This window comes from Carcharhinus amblyrhynchos, chromosome 18 (assembly GCF_965287045.1).
Source record: "Carcharhinus amblyrhynchos chromosome 18, sCarAmb.v2.hapA, whole genome shotgun sequence".
Lineage (NCBI taxonomy): Eukaryota > Metazoa > Chordata > Chondrichthyes > Carcharhiniformes > Carcharhinidae > Carcharhinus > Carcharhinus amblyrhynchos.
Window position 1 is genome coordinate 46,204,286 of NC_137341.1, and position 12,607 is coordinate 46,216,892.

At 42.3% G+C, this 12,607-nt stretch overlaps 1 protein-coding gene across 2 annotated transcripts in view; it reads right to left on the reverse strand.

Moving 5' to 3' along the window:
* The window catches only part of grin2aa (glutamate receptor, ionotropic, N-methyl D-aspartate 2A, a), a 339,421-nt gene that overhangs the window by 84,743 nt on the left and 242,071 nt on the right, over positions 1-12,607 (reverse strand). For both annotated transcript variants that reach the window (XM_080206947.1, XM_080206946.1), the window contains exons 6-8: positions 5,805-6,010; positions 643-811; positions 310-463 (exon numbers count right to left, since the gene is read on the reverse strand). In XM_080206947.1, coding sequence (XP_080063073.1) covers positions 310-463; positions 643-811; positions 5,805-6,010 — 529 coding nt within the window. The remainder of the gene's footprint in view (positions 1-309; positions 464-642; positions 812-5,804; positions 6,011-12,607) is intronic.

Here is a 12,607-nt window from a genome sequence, read left to right on the forward strand (position 1 = left end):
CGGGAGCATGGAACTGAGATTTGAGAGGCTGTTGGGGGCCTGGATGATGTATAAACAGTATGGGGGGCCCTCCAGTGAGACCAGAAATGTTAAGGGGTGACCTGCTTCCATCCATAGAGGAACTTGTAAGCTGACTGCTTGATTTTTCCATCTGGGAGTGAGGCAGGAAGGTGGCTCTCAGGCCTCCTGCAATGTTTAACAAGCCCCCTGCCTTCAAACCAGCTACTGGGGGAAGCAGTAAATCTGGCCCTCGTGCTTCTTCAGACAAGGGAATGAAAAGTAACAGTAAGATACCTGTAAATAATTTACCTAAAAATGCAGAGGGGGAAACTGTGCCATTGCTCCGAGATACCATAACGCTGATTCCCGTTTCCACGAATGGCACTGAGAAGTCAACAACTTCAGATCTCTCCTCGTTAATGGTCAGTGAACCAACAGCCATTGCCGCTCGTTGATACATCACCTTGTGCAGGCAAAAACAAAAAAATAACGGAATGGAATTAGGGTAAAAAGCAAAGTTTCTGGATTTTTATTTCATTTGTAGCTAGAGGTTCCTTTTAGAGCTTTTTAAAATTTGCTAATGAATTCTAATCCTAAAGTTGCGAAGTTTCTTGCGACTGTTTATTACCTAAAGCGACTTACATCACCAACCATTCCATTCCATACACCGTTGATTTTTTTGCCATGTTTTCCATTTGATACCAGGTACAGATCATACGTGAATTTCACAGTCCTAGCAAGCTTCTTCAAAATGTCGATGCAAAACCCTTTACAGCATTTCTTCACGTATATCCCCTTGTCAGTAGAATTGCTGACAATAGAAGAAAATAAGCGTATATAAGTAATGAGGCAGTAATAACATATAAATCTGTTACTGGAACATGGAGTCTACAATTTGATGCCACTGTCAAAATATACATAGCTAGTTAGATTAAGAGCTAATTACATTGAGTAGGAAATCAGTTACAAAATTCATAATGTGGATGCATTAAGCACTATCAAATTCTCCCCTCTGTTAGTTAATGAATGGTCATGGAGTTAAAATAAATAGGGTATCACCACTGTTAATTGATGGTGAGAGGAACCTGAGACAATTGTGCTGAGTGTCAAAATAATGGGCAGAATTTTTGAATCATTTTTAATTAAGTGTTGTCTCTGGTGGCAAACACAGTAAGAAGTCTCACAACACCAGGTTAAAGTCCAACAGGTCTATTTGGTAGCAAATGCAAATAATTCTGTAAATCGAGTTTATGTCTTTATGTGCCCCGTTTGTGAACAGAACTCCCACTTACCTGATGAAGGAGCAGTGCCCCGAAAGCTAGTGGTGTTTGCTACCAAATAAACCTGTTGGACTTTAACCTGGTGTTGTGAGGCTTCTTACTGTTTTACTGCTGTCCAACGCCGGAATCTCCTCAATCTGGCGGCAAAAGCAGAAGGCAGTCTGCCAGCTGCCTTGCTGGCTTTACCTGCCATATTTTCAAAGGGGTGGGTCACACAAAGTCATGCAGGCAAGCCCCCTAAGCAAACTTGGTTCCTGAACAATAAAAATGACCACCCCAGAAATGACAATCCCCTCCCCAAATGGACACACTCCCTGTCCCCGCACGGACCTTCCCAATGGACATTCCCCTGGCACTTCCCCCTGAAACACTGCTGGAGCCAATGCCAATGGGCAGAGCCAGGGGGCAGTTCCCTGCCAGGGTACTACCAAGCATGACCTTCTACCCCAGTGAGGACTGTTTACCAGGTCCTTTTTGGTCCAGATCTGCTGTAAACCCCAATGGGCACTGCCCAGTCATGCTGCTGACCACCCAAGGGCTTCAATGGCCTCCGAGCTCCCCAGCAAGGCCATTGCGCCAGGTGATTCTCACCATTCTCATGCCATTCTCCGGGGTCAACATGATCTATGCCAGCTGGGTGGCACAGTGGCATAGTGGTTATCACTGCTGCCTTACAGCGCCAGCAACCCGGCTTGGATGACTGTGCGGAGTTTGCACATTCTACCTTGTCTGTGTGGATTTCCTCCGGGTGCTTCAGTTTCTTCCCATACTCCAAAGACGTACTGGTTGGATTGAATGGCCATGCTAAATTGACCCTCAGTGTATCCAAACAGGTGCTGGAGTGTGGCGAGTAGGGGATTTTCACAGCAACCTAATTGCAGTGTTAAGCCGACTTGGAACACTAATAAATAAACTTTAAAAATTTTAAAGCTGCAGCGAGGTTGGAGAATCATCCCCTCTGAGTGACCAGTCTCAGTGTGATGTACAATTTTAATTAAGCCTTTCTGCATTTTGTAAATTAAAGATCTATGCAATTAATTGAAATTGTGACTGGTCACATTATGATCAATATTCTTTTGTAGTTATTGGTAAATCTTTATATCTACAGTATTTGTTAGTAATCTACTGGAATAATCTGGAAATACTTGACTGAATCTTAACTTCAAAAAGTAGATTGGTTCAGAATATAAAGTCCAAAACATCAGACAACAAAACGTTACTCACCGCACCCCTTCTCAAACCTGCTTGTTTAACGTCTCAAACCTGCCTGTTTAACCTAGTTTAACGTCTGCTGTTGGAAAAATGCTTGAATCCGTCATCAAAGAAGAAATAGTGAGGCACCTAGAGAAGAATTGTTTGATAGTGCAGACGCAGCACGGATTCGTTAAGGGGAAGTCGTGTTTGACAAATTTATTGGAATTCTATGAGGATGTGACTAGTGCGGTAGACAGAGGGGAACCGGTGGATGTGGTGTTTCGATTTTCAAAAGGCGTTTGATAAGGTGCCGCACAAAAGGTTGCTTCAGAAGGTTAGGGGGCATGGAGTTGGGGGTAAGGTGTTAGCATGGATAGAGGATTGGTTGTCTGATAGGAGGCAGAGAGTTGGTATCAATGGGTGCTATTCTGATTGGCGGTTGGTGACTAGTGGAGTGCCGCAGGGATCGGTGCTGGGGCCTCAGCTATTTACCATTTATATAGATGATCTGGAGGAAGGGGCTGAGTGTAGGGTGTCGAAATTTGCTGATGACACAAAGATAAGTGGAAAAGCAAATTGTGCAGCGGGTGTAGAAAGTCTGCAGCGGGATCTGGATAGGCTGAGCGAGTGGGCGAGGACCTGGCAGATGGAGTACAGTGTTAGCAAGTGTGAGGTTATCCACTTTGGCAGGAATAATAGTAGGAGGGATTACTATTTAAAGGGCGAAAAGCTGCAGCATGCTACGGTGCAGAGGGACCTGGGGGTCCTTGTGCATGAGTCGCAAAAACCCAGTCTGCAGGTGCAGCAGGTGATCAAGAAGGCGAATGGGATGCTGGCCTTCATAGTGAGGAGGATAGAATATAAAAGCAGGGAGGTCTTGCTGCAACTGTACAGGGCACTGGTGAGACCGCAGCTGGAGTACTGTGTGCAGTTTTGGTCGCCGGACTTGCGCAACGATATTTTGGCCTTGGAGGGAGTGCAGAGGAGGTTCACTAGGCTGATACCGGAGTTGAGGGGGTTGGACTATGAAGAGAGACTAAATAGATTGGGTCTGTACTCGTTGGAGTTTAGAAGGATGAGGGGGGATCTTATAGAGATGTATAAGATAATGAAGGGGATGGATAGGGTAGAGGTAGAGAGATTCTTCCCGCTCAGAAAGTACAACAGGGCTAGAGGGCACAGCCTCAAGGTAAGGGGGGGGCAGTTTAGAACGGAGTTGAGGAGGAACTTCTTCGCTCAAAGGGTGGTGAATCTCTGGAATTCGCTGCCCGTTGAAGTGGTGGAGGCTACCTCACTAAATATATTTAAGACATGGGTAGATAGGTTTTTGGTAGGCAAGGGAATTAAGGGTTATGGGGAGAAAGCGGGAAAGTGGAACTGAGCCACTTCAGATTAGCCATGATCTTATTGAATGGTGGGGCAGGCTCGAAGGGCTAGATGGCCTACTCCTGCACCTACTTCTTACGTTCTTATGTTCTTATTCTTATGCCTACTTCCAGTTCTCACAGAGTCGGGAAGAAGGACGGGTCACATATCTGTCTGCAGAGGGTGGTTTGGTTATTTAAATATTTTAATGAGTTTACCTGCATCATTTCAACAGTGATTCTATTTTTCACCACAGACATCCTGGTTTCCCAGGCCTCAAGAAACCTAGCAGGTGAAAAGAGGTAAGAAGAGCTGTTCTATGTTCTATGTTCTAAGAGCTGAATCTATGAGGTTAAGTGCTTTTCTATCAATTGCTTGTTGGTCAGAATCTGCAGGAGAATGTGCGAGCTGGTCATAAAAGAGCACTTATCGTCTCCCTAAAGCTGTCCTCACCTCCTTTTAGCTGCTAGATTTTCCAAGGCCTGGGAAACACAGCCAGCCTGGGTTAAACTGAAAATGCAGGTTAAAATTGGAGACTATCAGCCTTATTAAAATATTTAAATTGTCACCTGACCTCCTTCCTACCATATGGAGCCTGAGGACATCATTTAATACTTGGAAGATGAATATTCCATGATTGAATTTCTGGGCCAGTGCAACATTTCACACCATTTTGACAGAATTTCTATGCATCTTCCATTTCCCTTGGATTTTATTCTAGCATACCGAGGCTTACTTGGAAGCTAAGTCACTGAATGGCCTTATTAACAACAAACAGAGTAGATATATCATGTAATTCTGCCTTGCATCAGATCAATGCTTTGTTTCTGTGGCACAAGTTACTATGTGGGGACATGATTTTCCCACAGGGCATTTCTGAAATGCACAAAATTAATCACAGTATCATAAATAGATTGCATTTCACTTTTGGGAGCAGTACTTATAATAGGTTGTAATCAGGAGATGGGGACAGCTCCGAATTACAGAATCAGCTGTTTATAATTATGCTTCCTTCTTTCAAGAAGTTTTGACTGATTAGGACATTTGATATTGTTTGATATTTGATCTTATTTCTAAAACTACGACTGGAAATTAAAAGGGTACAGGGCACTCGAGATGTCGCAGAGAATATTTGGAAGTGTGATATTGTTAAATTATACCTATAAGGAAAGTGTGAATGTATGCCTTAAGTGTGATACCGTATAACTGACAGACTACAATGGAACTTCAAATGAACAATTTTTCATTTCAGGTAGGGAGAATTAAAACAGGAAGCAAAAAAGCTGCAGGCGCTAAAAATCTGGAACAAATGCAGAAAATTCTCAAAATGCACAGCAGTCTCTTTGGAGAAAAGAGCACAATGAATGTTTTGGGGTTGGAATCTTTGCAGCAGAAAAGCTGAAATGTATTTTTGTTTGATAGCTATATATCTTCATTAAACTTAACATGCAGTTTAGTTGGATTGGCCATGCTAAATTGCCCCTTTGTGTCCCAAGATATGTAGGTTAGGTGGATTGGCCATGCTAAATTGCCCCTTTGTGTCCCAAGATATGTAGGTTAGGTGGATTGGCCATGCTAAATTGCCCCTTTGTGTCCCAAGATATGTAGGTTAGGTGGATTGGCCATGCTAAATTGCCCCTTTGTGTCCCAAGATATGTAGGTTAGGTGGATTGGCCATGCTAAATTGTCCCTTCGTGTCCCAAGATATGTAGGTTAGGTAAATTGGCTGTGCTAAATGTGTGGGGTTATGGGAATAGGCAGAGGGGGTCTTGGGTAAGATGTTCTTTCGAAGAGTCAGCGCAGACTCAATGGCCTTTTCATTTTCTTGAATATGGGGAATTCTTCATAAAAATGCAGGGTGTGCAAGATTCTGACAAGCCCGTCACACAATAAACAATTGGTGCTCAATTTGTAAAACTGAAATGGCCAACAGGAAAAGTGAAAATGCCCACAAACTGTACTCACAAAGTTTTAATATTTTTCCTACATGGCACATTGCTTCTTGCACAGGTTCCGGTCAACTTGTCCACATCTTCCACAATGACAAATGGAGTTTCTTCCAAAGTAACAATAGTTAGGTGGCTGTCATCTACCTCACTGTCCGCAAAGGAATTAAATCTTGGCCACACAGGATATTTCAGTGCCAGACTTTGGTTTTCCCACTTCCCTACCTGTAACATGAAGATATCAAAGTCATTTATATGTTTATTCAGGTTTCCCAGGATAGAGACAACTGTTAGCAACAATTAATTACTTTTATGTAACACCTTGAGTGTAGTAAATAATTTCAAAGCTCTGTACAGCAACATGAACAAACAAAATTTGTCACCAGTCCACATCACAAGGTATTAGGATAGATCATCCAAAGGTTGAGCTAAGAAGTAGATTTTAAAGGGCATTTTAAAAGAGGAGGGGAAAAGATATGGGAGGAAGTTACAGAGCTTAGGGGATAAGCAGCAGTGGGTACAGCTACGAATAGTAGTTTGATGAAAATTAGAAAATGCACAAGATGCCAGAACACAGAAGGAACACACAGAGCTTGGAGGTTCTCACTGAGATAAGAAGACACAAAGCTATGGCATTCAAGAATAACAATATAGAATGCATCCTTCTTTTGCTCTGTTGTACTCTATTTTGACTATGCACTGAGGTGTGATAATATTGCTGTGAGACAACAGCAGCTCCCACCAACCCCACACCACTCTATGAAAGCTGGAATTCAGAGTAATCTTAGACAGACGTGTACACAAGATGCATCCCTCAACATGCAGAATGACTATGAAGGGACCGCACTCTAATCCATCAGCTTTACTGAAGCCAGCTGTGCAGCACCATAGGGGTGAGTTAGGGTTTCTCTGAGTTTCCCAGGAAGATTGGTGGGAGAGCTTTGAAAAACCGATAAAAGTAGTGTAGGCTCTCAGTATAACAACCCAATATGGAGCATATGAGTCTCCAAGGAGCACTTTTACCTCATAACTCAAACTGTCATCACTAGAGTTATCTCAAGGTTTTTTTCTGCGCTGTTTCGAAAATCTAGTGCTGGTTACAGCAGTCAAGGTAGCCTGACCAGAGTTTCATTAAGACTTGTACTGGATTGAATTTTACTGCTTTGAATTTGCAGCATAACATTCTGTTAACATTATTAAATGCTGGCAACATTGAGCATGATATCAACCAACACTTGCAGATTTCTTTCAACTTCATCTTCTTCTTTTCGACATCATTTGAGGAAAATGCATTGTTCATTTTCCATCCATTGTACTTAACTGTATTTTGAAATGCACAGCTGTATCAATTTTCATGTTCTCTTGTTCTTCCCAATAGCATATTTTATCTAACTTATTCAGTAATTTCTAAGCAGCCTATGGTTCAATTGTCTTTCCTAGTGTGGTAACATTTGCAAACTTGACCAACGTACATTGAGTTTTTGAAATGAAGTCACTGACATAAATTAACAGTTAGGCCTTGTGGCACTGGACTCAGTACATCTCCCACTGCAATGTAACTTCTCTAACAGGCACACATTGGTTTATATTCCCGCCAGTTTCTTAACCATTCCCAGTATTGATCCTGAATTCTCACAGCTTTTAGTTCAGTTTTATCATTAATGGCACAAATAGGCTGACGTCACTGTAATGAAGTTACTGTGAAAATCCCCTAGTCGCCACACATCGGCACTTGTTCTCATACATTGAGGGAGAATTTAGCATGGCCAACACACTCAATCAGCACGTCTTTCAGACTGTGGGAGGAAACTGGAGCGTCCAGAAGAAACTCATATGGAGACACAGGGAGAATGTGCAGAATCCACACAGATAGTAACCCAAGCCAGGAATCGAACCCGGGTCCCTAGCGCTGTGAGGCTGCAACGTTGACCACTATGCCACCATGCCACCCCAGCTTTAAGCCTTCTGTATGCAACTTTGTTAAATACCTTCTGGAAGTTAATGTATGTCATGCTGTAAAATATTCCAGACTCTATTTGAACTGTCATTTCCTCAAGGCAGCCAAGGTGGTCAAGCATGATCTTTTCCTTCTGGCTCTGTTGTCTCCCTGTCATTGTTTAGATGAGCCTCAACTTTAATTTTGATAATCATTTTTCTAACAGTGAAAAAAGGCAAACGAGAAATTTGTTGTTCCTGTTTTGCTGCCCTCTGTGAACTTCAGCACCATATTTGGATTTACATTGAATGCACATACAAACATTTGAATTAGGAGCAGGTGTAGGCTACTTGGCCGTTCAAGCCTGCTCTGCTATCCAATAAGATCATAAGAACATAAGAAATAGGAGCAGGAGTAGGCCATCTAGCCCTTCGAGCCTGCCCCACCATTCAATAAGATCATGGCTGATCTGAAGTGGATCAGTTCCACTTTCCCGCTTTCTCCCCATAACCCTTAATTCCCTTGCCTACCAAAAACCTATCTACCCATGACTTAAATATATTCAACGAGGTAGCCTCCACCACTTCAATGGGCAGAGAATTCCAGAGATTTACCACCCTTTGAGTGAAGAAGTTCCTCCTCAACTCCGTTCTAAACTGCCCCGCCTCTTATTTTGAGGCTGTGCCCTCTAGTTCTGTTTTCGTTTCTGAGCGGGAAGAACCTCTCTACCTCTACCCTATCTAGCCCCTTCATTATCTTGTAAGTCTCTATAAGATCCACCCTCAGCCTTCTTAACTCTAACGAGTACAGGTCCAGTCTATTCAATCATGGGTAATCTGATTGTAACCTCAATCCCACAATCCTGCTGACACATGCTAACCTTTCACCATTTTGTTCATCAGGAACTTATCTAACTCTGTCTAAAAATTATTTAAATACTTTGCTTCCAATCTTTTGAGGAAGAGAGTTAAAATTCTCATGGCCATCTGAGAGAAAAAAATTCCCCTGATCTCTGTCTTAAACACCCTTACTTTTAAACACTAAACCCCTTCTTCTAGATGCTCCCATGAGGAAACGTCCTGGCCACATCTATCCTTCAGGGTTTTAAAAGTTTTCAATCAAATCCCCTTTTACTTTTCTAAACTCCAGTGGATATAAGCTTAACGTGTCCAACCTTTCCCCATTCCTTTATTAGTCAGTAAACCTTCTCTGAACTGTTTCTAACACAATAACATATTTTCCTTAAACAAGGAGAACAATACTGTGCACAGTGCTAGACAAGCTGTCACCACTGCCCTGTACATCTGAAGTGTAACCTCACTATTTTTGTAATCAATTCCTTTAACAATAAATGATAACGTTCCAGTAGCATTCCTAATTCTTTCTGCATATGCAAACCAGCCTTTTGTGATTTATGCACCAGGACACCAGGCCCTTCTGAACTTTGGAGTTCTGCAATCTCTCACCATTTAGATAATTAATTCCTTTTTTAGATTTCCTGCCAAAATGGACTATTTCACACATTATACTCCCTTTGCCAGATTTTTGCCCACTCACTTAGTCTATGTCCCTATGCAGCCTCCTTATGTCCTCTTCACAATTCAGTTTCCTATCTATCTTTGTGTTGGCAGCAATTTTTGCAACTATACCTTCAATTCCTTCATCCAAGTCATTTATATAAATTGTAAACAGTTGAATTCCCAGCACTGATCACTGTGGGAGAACACTTGTTACATCCTGCCAACTAGAAATACGCTCAGTTACGTCAACCCTGTTTCCTATTAGTCAGTCAATCTTCTATCCATGCTAATGTATTACCCCTTGCACCAAGCATTTTTATTTTCTGCAATAACCTTTGATGTGGCATCTTAGCAAATGCCTTCTGTACATCTAAGAGCAGTAGATCCACTGGTTCCCCTTTATCCACAACACATGTCATTCCTTCAAAGAACTTCAATAAATTACTTCAACATGGTTTCCTTGTCACAAAACCAAGTTGACTCTGCCTGATTACCTTGAATGCTTCTAAGAGCACTTGTAATCTCTTTAAAAATAGATTCTAACATTTTCCATAAACATCTATTAGGTGAATTGGCCTGTAGTTTCCTGCTTTCCAACATCCTCCCTTTTTGATTAAACTAGTTATATTTATTATTTCCCAATGTAATGGAACTGTACCTAAATCTAGGGAATTTTGGAAAATTAAAACCAACGCATCGACTATCCCATTAGCTACTTCTTTGAAAAGCCGGATGAAATCCACCTGGACCTGAGGATTTGTCAGCCCTCAGCCCAAACAATTTGCTCAACAGCATTTCCATGGTGATTGTTAGTTTTTTCAGTTTGTCACTCCTTTCCATATCCTGATATACAGCTATTTCTTTGATGTTACTTGTATCCTCGATAGTCAAAATATTTGTTCAATTCATCTGCCATCTCCCTATTTTCTATTATCAACTCCCCACTTGCACTTTCCATAGGGCCAATGCTTACTTTGTTAGCTCTATTCTTATTTATCTATAGAAACTCTTTACTATCTGACTTTGGAATTCCAGTTATCTCTCTCTCATCCTCTATTCTTCCCTCTTTCTTAACCCTTTTGCATTCTTTGTTGTTCTTTATATTTTGCCCAGTCTTTTGACCTACCACCATCGTTGCATAATTAAATGTTTTTTCTTTAATTTTGATACTGTCTTTAACTTTTTCAGTGGACGTGGAAGTGGATCCTCCCTTGGAAACTTTCTTTCTTATTGGAATGTATCTATTCTGTGTGTTCTGAAAAATCCCATTAAATGTCTACTGTTGTACTTCCGCTGACCTATCGCTCAACGTAATTTGCCAGCTCACTTTAACTAGCTCTGCTGTCATGCCCTCATAAATACCCTGATTTAAGTTTAAAATACTAGTCTTAAAATACTACTCCTCTCCTTCAAACTGAAAGTAAAATTCAATCATATTATGATCACTACTACCTAGCACTATGACCTTGGGGTGCCTTCACTATGAGGTTATCAAAGATCCTTAGACAGCACCTTCCAAACACATGATTACTTCTATCTCAAAGGACAAATGCAGCAGATACATAGCACACCACCACCCACAAATTCCCCTCCAATCACCATTATGACTTGGAAATATACTGTCTTTCTTTCACAATCGATGGGTCAAAATCCTGAAATTCTCTCCCTAATGACATTATGGGTCTACCCATGCCACATGGATTGCAGGAGTTCAAGAAGGTAGCTCACCATCACCTTCTCAAGGGCAGCTAGGGATGGGCAATAAAGGCTGGTCTAGCCAACGACACTCAGTCCCACTAATAAATTTTTTAAAACCCTATCGCATTACACAATACCAGATTGAGTTCAGCCTGCTCTTTGGTTGGCTGTCCCAACATGCTGTCCTAAGAAACTATCCCAAAAACACTCTAGGGGCTCCAAATATATGATACCTTTTCCCATCTGATTTTTCCAATCTATATATAGATTTAAATCCTGTATGATTATCACCACACCATTCTGAAAAGCTTTCATTACTTTTTCCTTTATACTCTATCTTGCCATGTCGTTAATGTTAACGAAGACCACTCCCACAACTGACTTCTTGCCTTCAATATTTCTCATCTCAACCCAAACAGCTGCTATATCCTGGTTTCCTGAACATAGGCCATTCCTCTTGAATGTGTCAATAGCATCATTAATTAACAGAGCCACCTCCCCACCTTTTCTTCACTCCATCTTCTTCCTAAATGTCATATACCTTTCAATATTCAGGTTCCAATCTCTGTTATCCAGTAGCCATGTCTCTGAAATGGCTATCTGATTATATTTATTCATTTCAATGTGTGATATCAGTTCATCCCTTTTGTTTCAAATGTTAGGGGGGGCAATTCTCCCAAAAATTTCTAAGCATTGAATTCATGTAACAACTGGAATAAACCCTCCTGTTTTTCTCAGTGGGAGTTTCAAAATGAATGTCCCACATTTTGCCACTGCTGAGTGCACTAGCATGAATCTGTTCGAAAAGCTGGGGGTAGGGCCTAATCCCACTGGAGAGATGGCAGCGTAGTACTGACTATGTGGTCTATCAGCGACAAGACTAACGCACGCACAGTGGTCACTGTCTGCCAGTCTCCCACTTGAGGGCCATCTCAATCAGTGGCCAGCCCCACGAACATTGCATCGCCAGCCATGTGAACCCCCCACAGCCTGATTGCCTGCTCCCCAAAAATGCCCAGGCCAGCCTCAACCCTACAGCAACTTTGATCTCCCGATCCCCTCTGTGCACCCCTCCCCCCGATCCCCGCAGCCACCCACCAGCAGAAGCCCCGATCAACCTCCCACAATCCTGCCCCACTCCCTCCTGCAGTCCCAAGCGCCCCCCCCCCCCCCCCCCCCCCCCGCCCCCCACTCCCTGCACTCAGTCCTCTGTGGGGACCTTGATTGCCCCCCGGCACTCCAGTAGGATTGGGCCACCAGCTCCCTACAAGTGGGGAACTATATTAAACTCCACTCTTGGCAGGGAAGAAGAGGCTACTTGGTCTGGAGATATCAGTGCCTGGTCTGCTAATGATATTCAAATATATTAAAATTATCATTCAAGTAAATTATGTAGTTCCGCACCAATTTCCAAATGACAGTGCTGGAAATCCAGCTGCAGATGCCATAGAAGCCAATGGGGAACCTGCTAATCAGTCTCCACTATAGTCTCCCAGCCTGCTGCATGACAAAAGCAGTGAAGCAAGCTGGGAGAATCGGCACCTACATGAGTTCTGATTCAGTACCTTTGTAGAAACTAAAAGCAGGAGTAGGCCATTCAGCCTTTCAAGCCTGGTCTGTCATTCATTTTAATAATGGCTGATCATCAAATAACCCCCTTATCCCTTG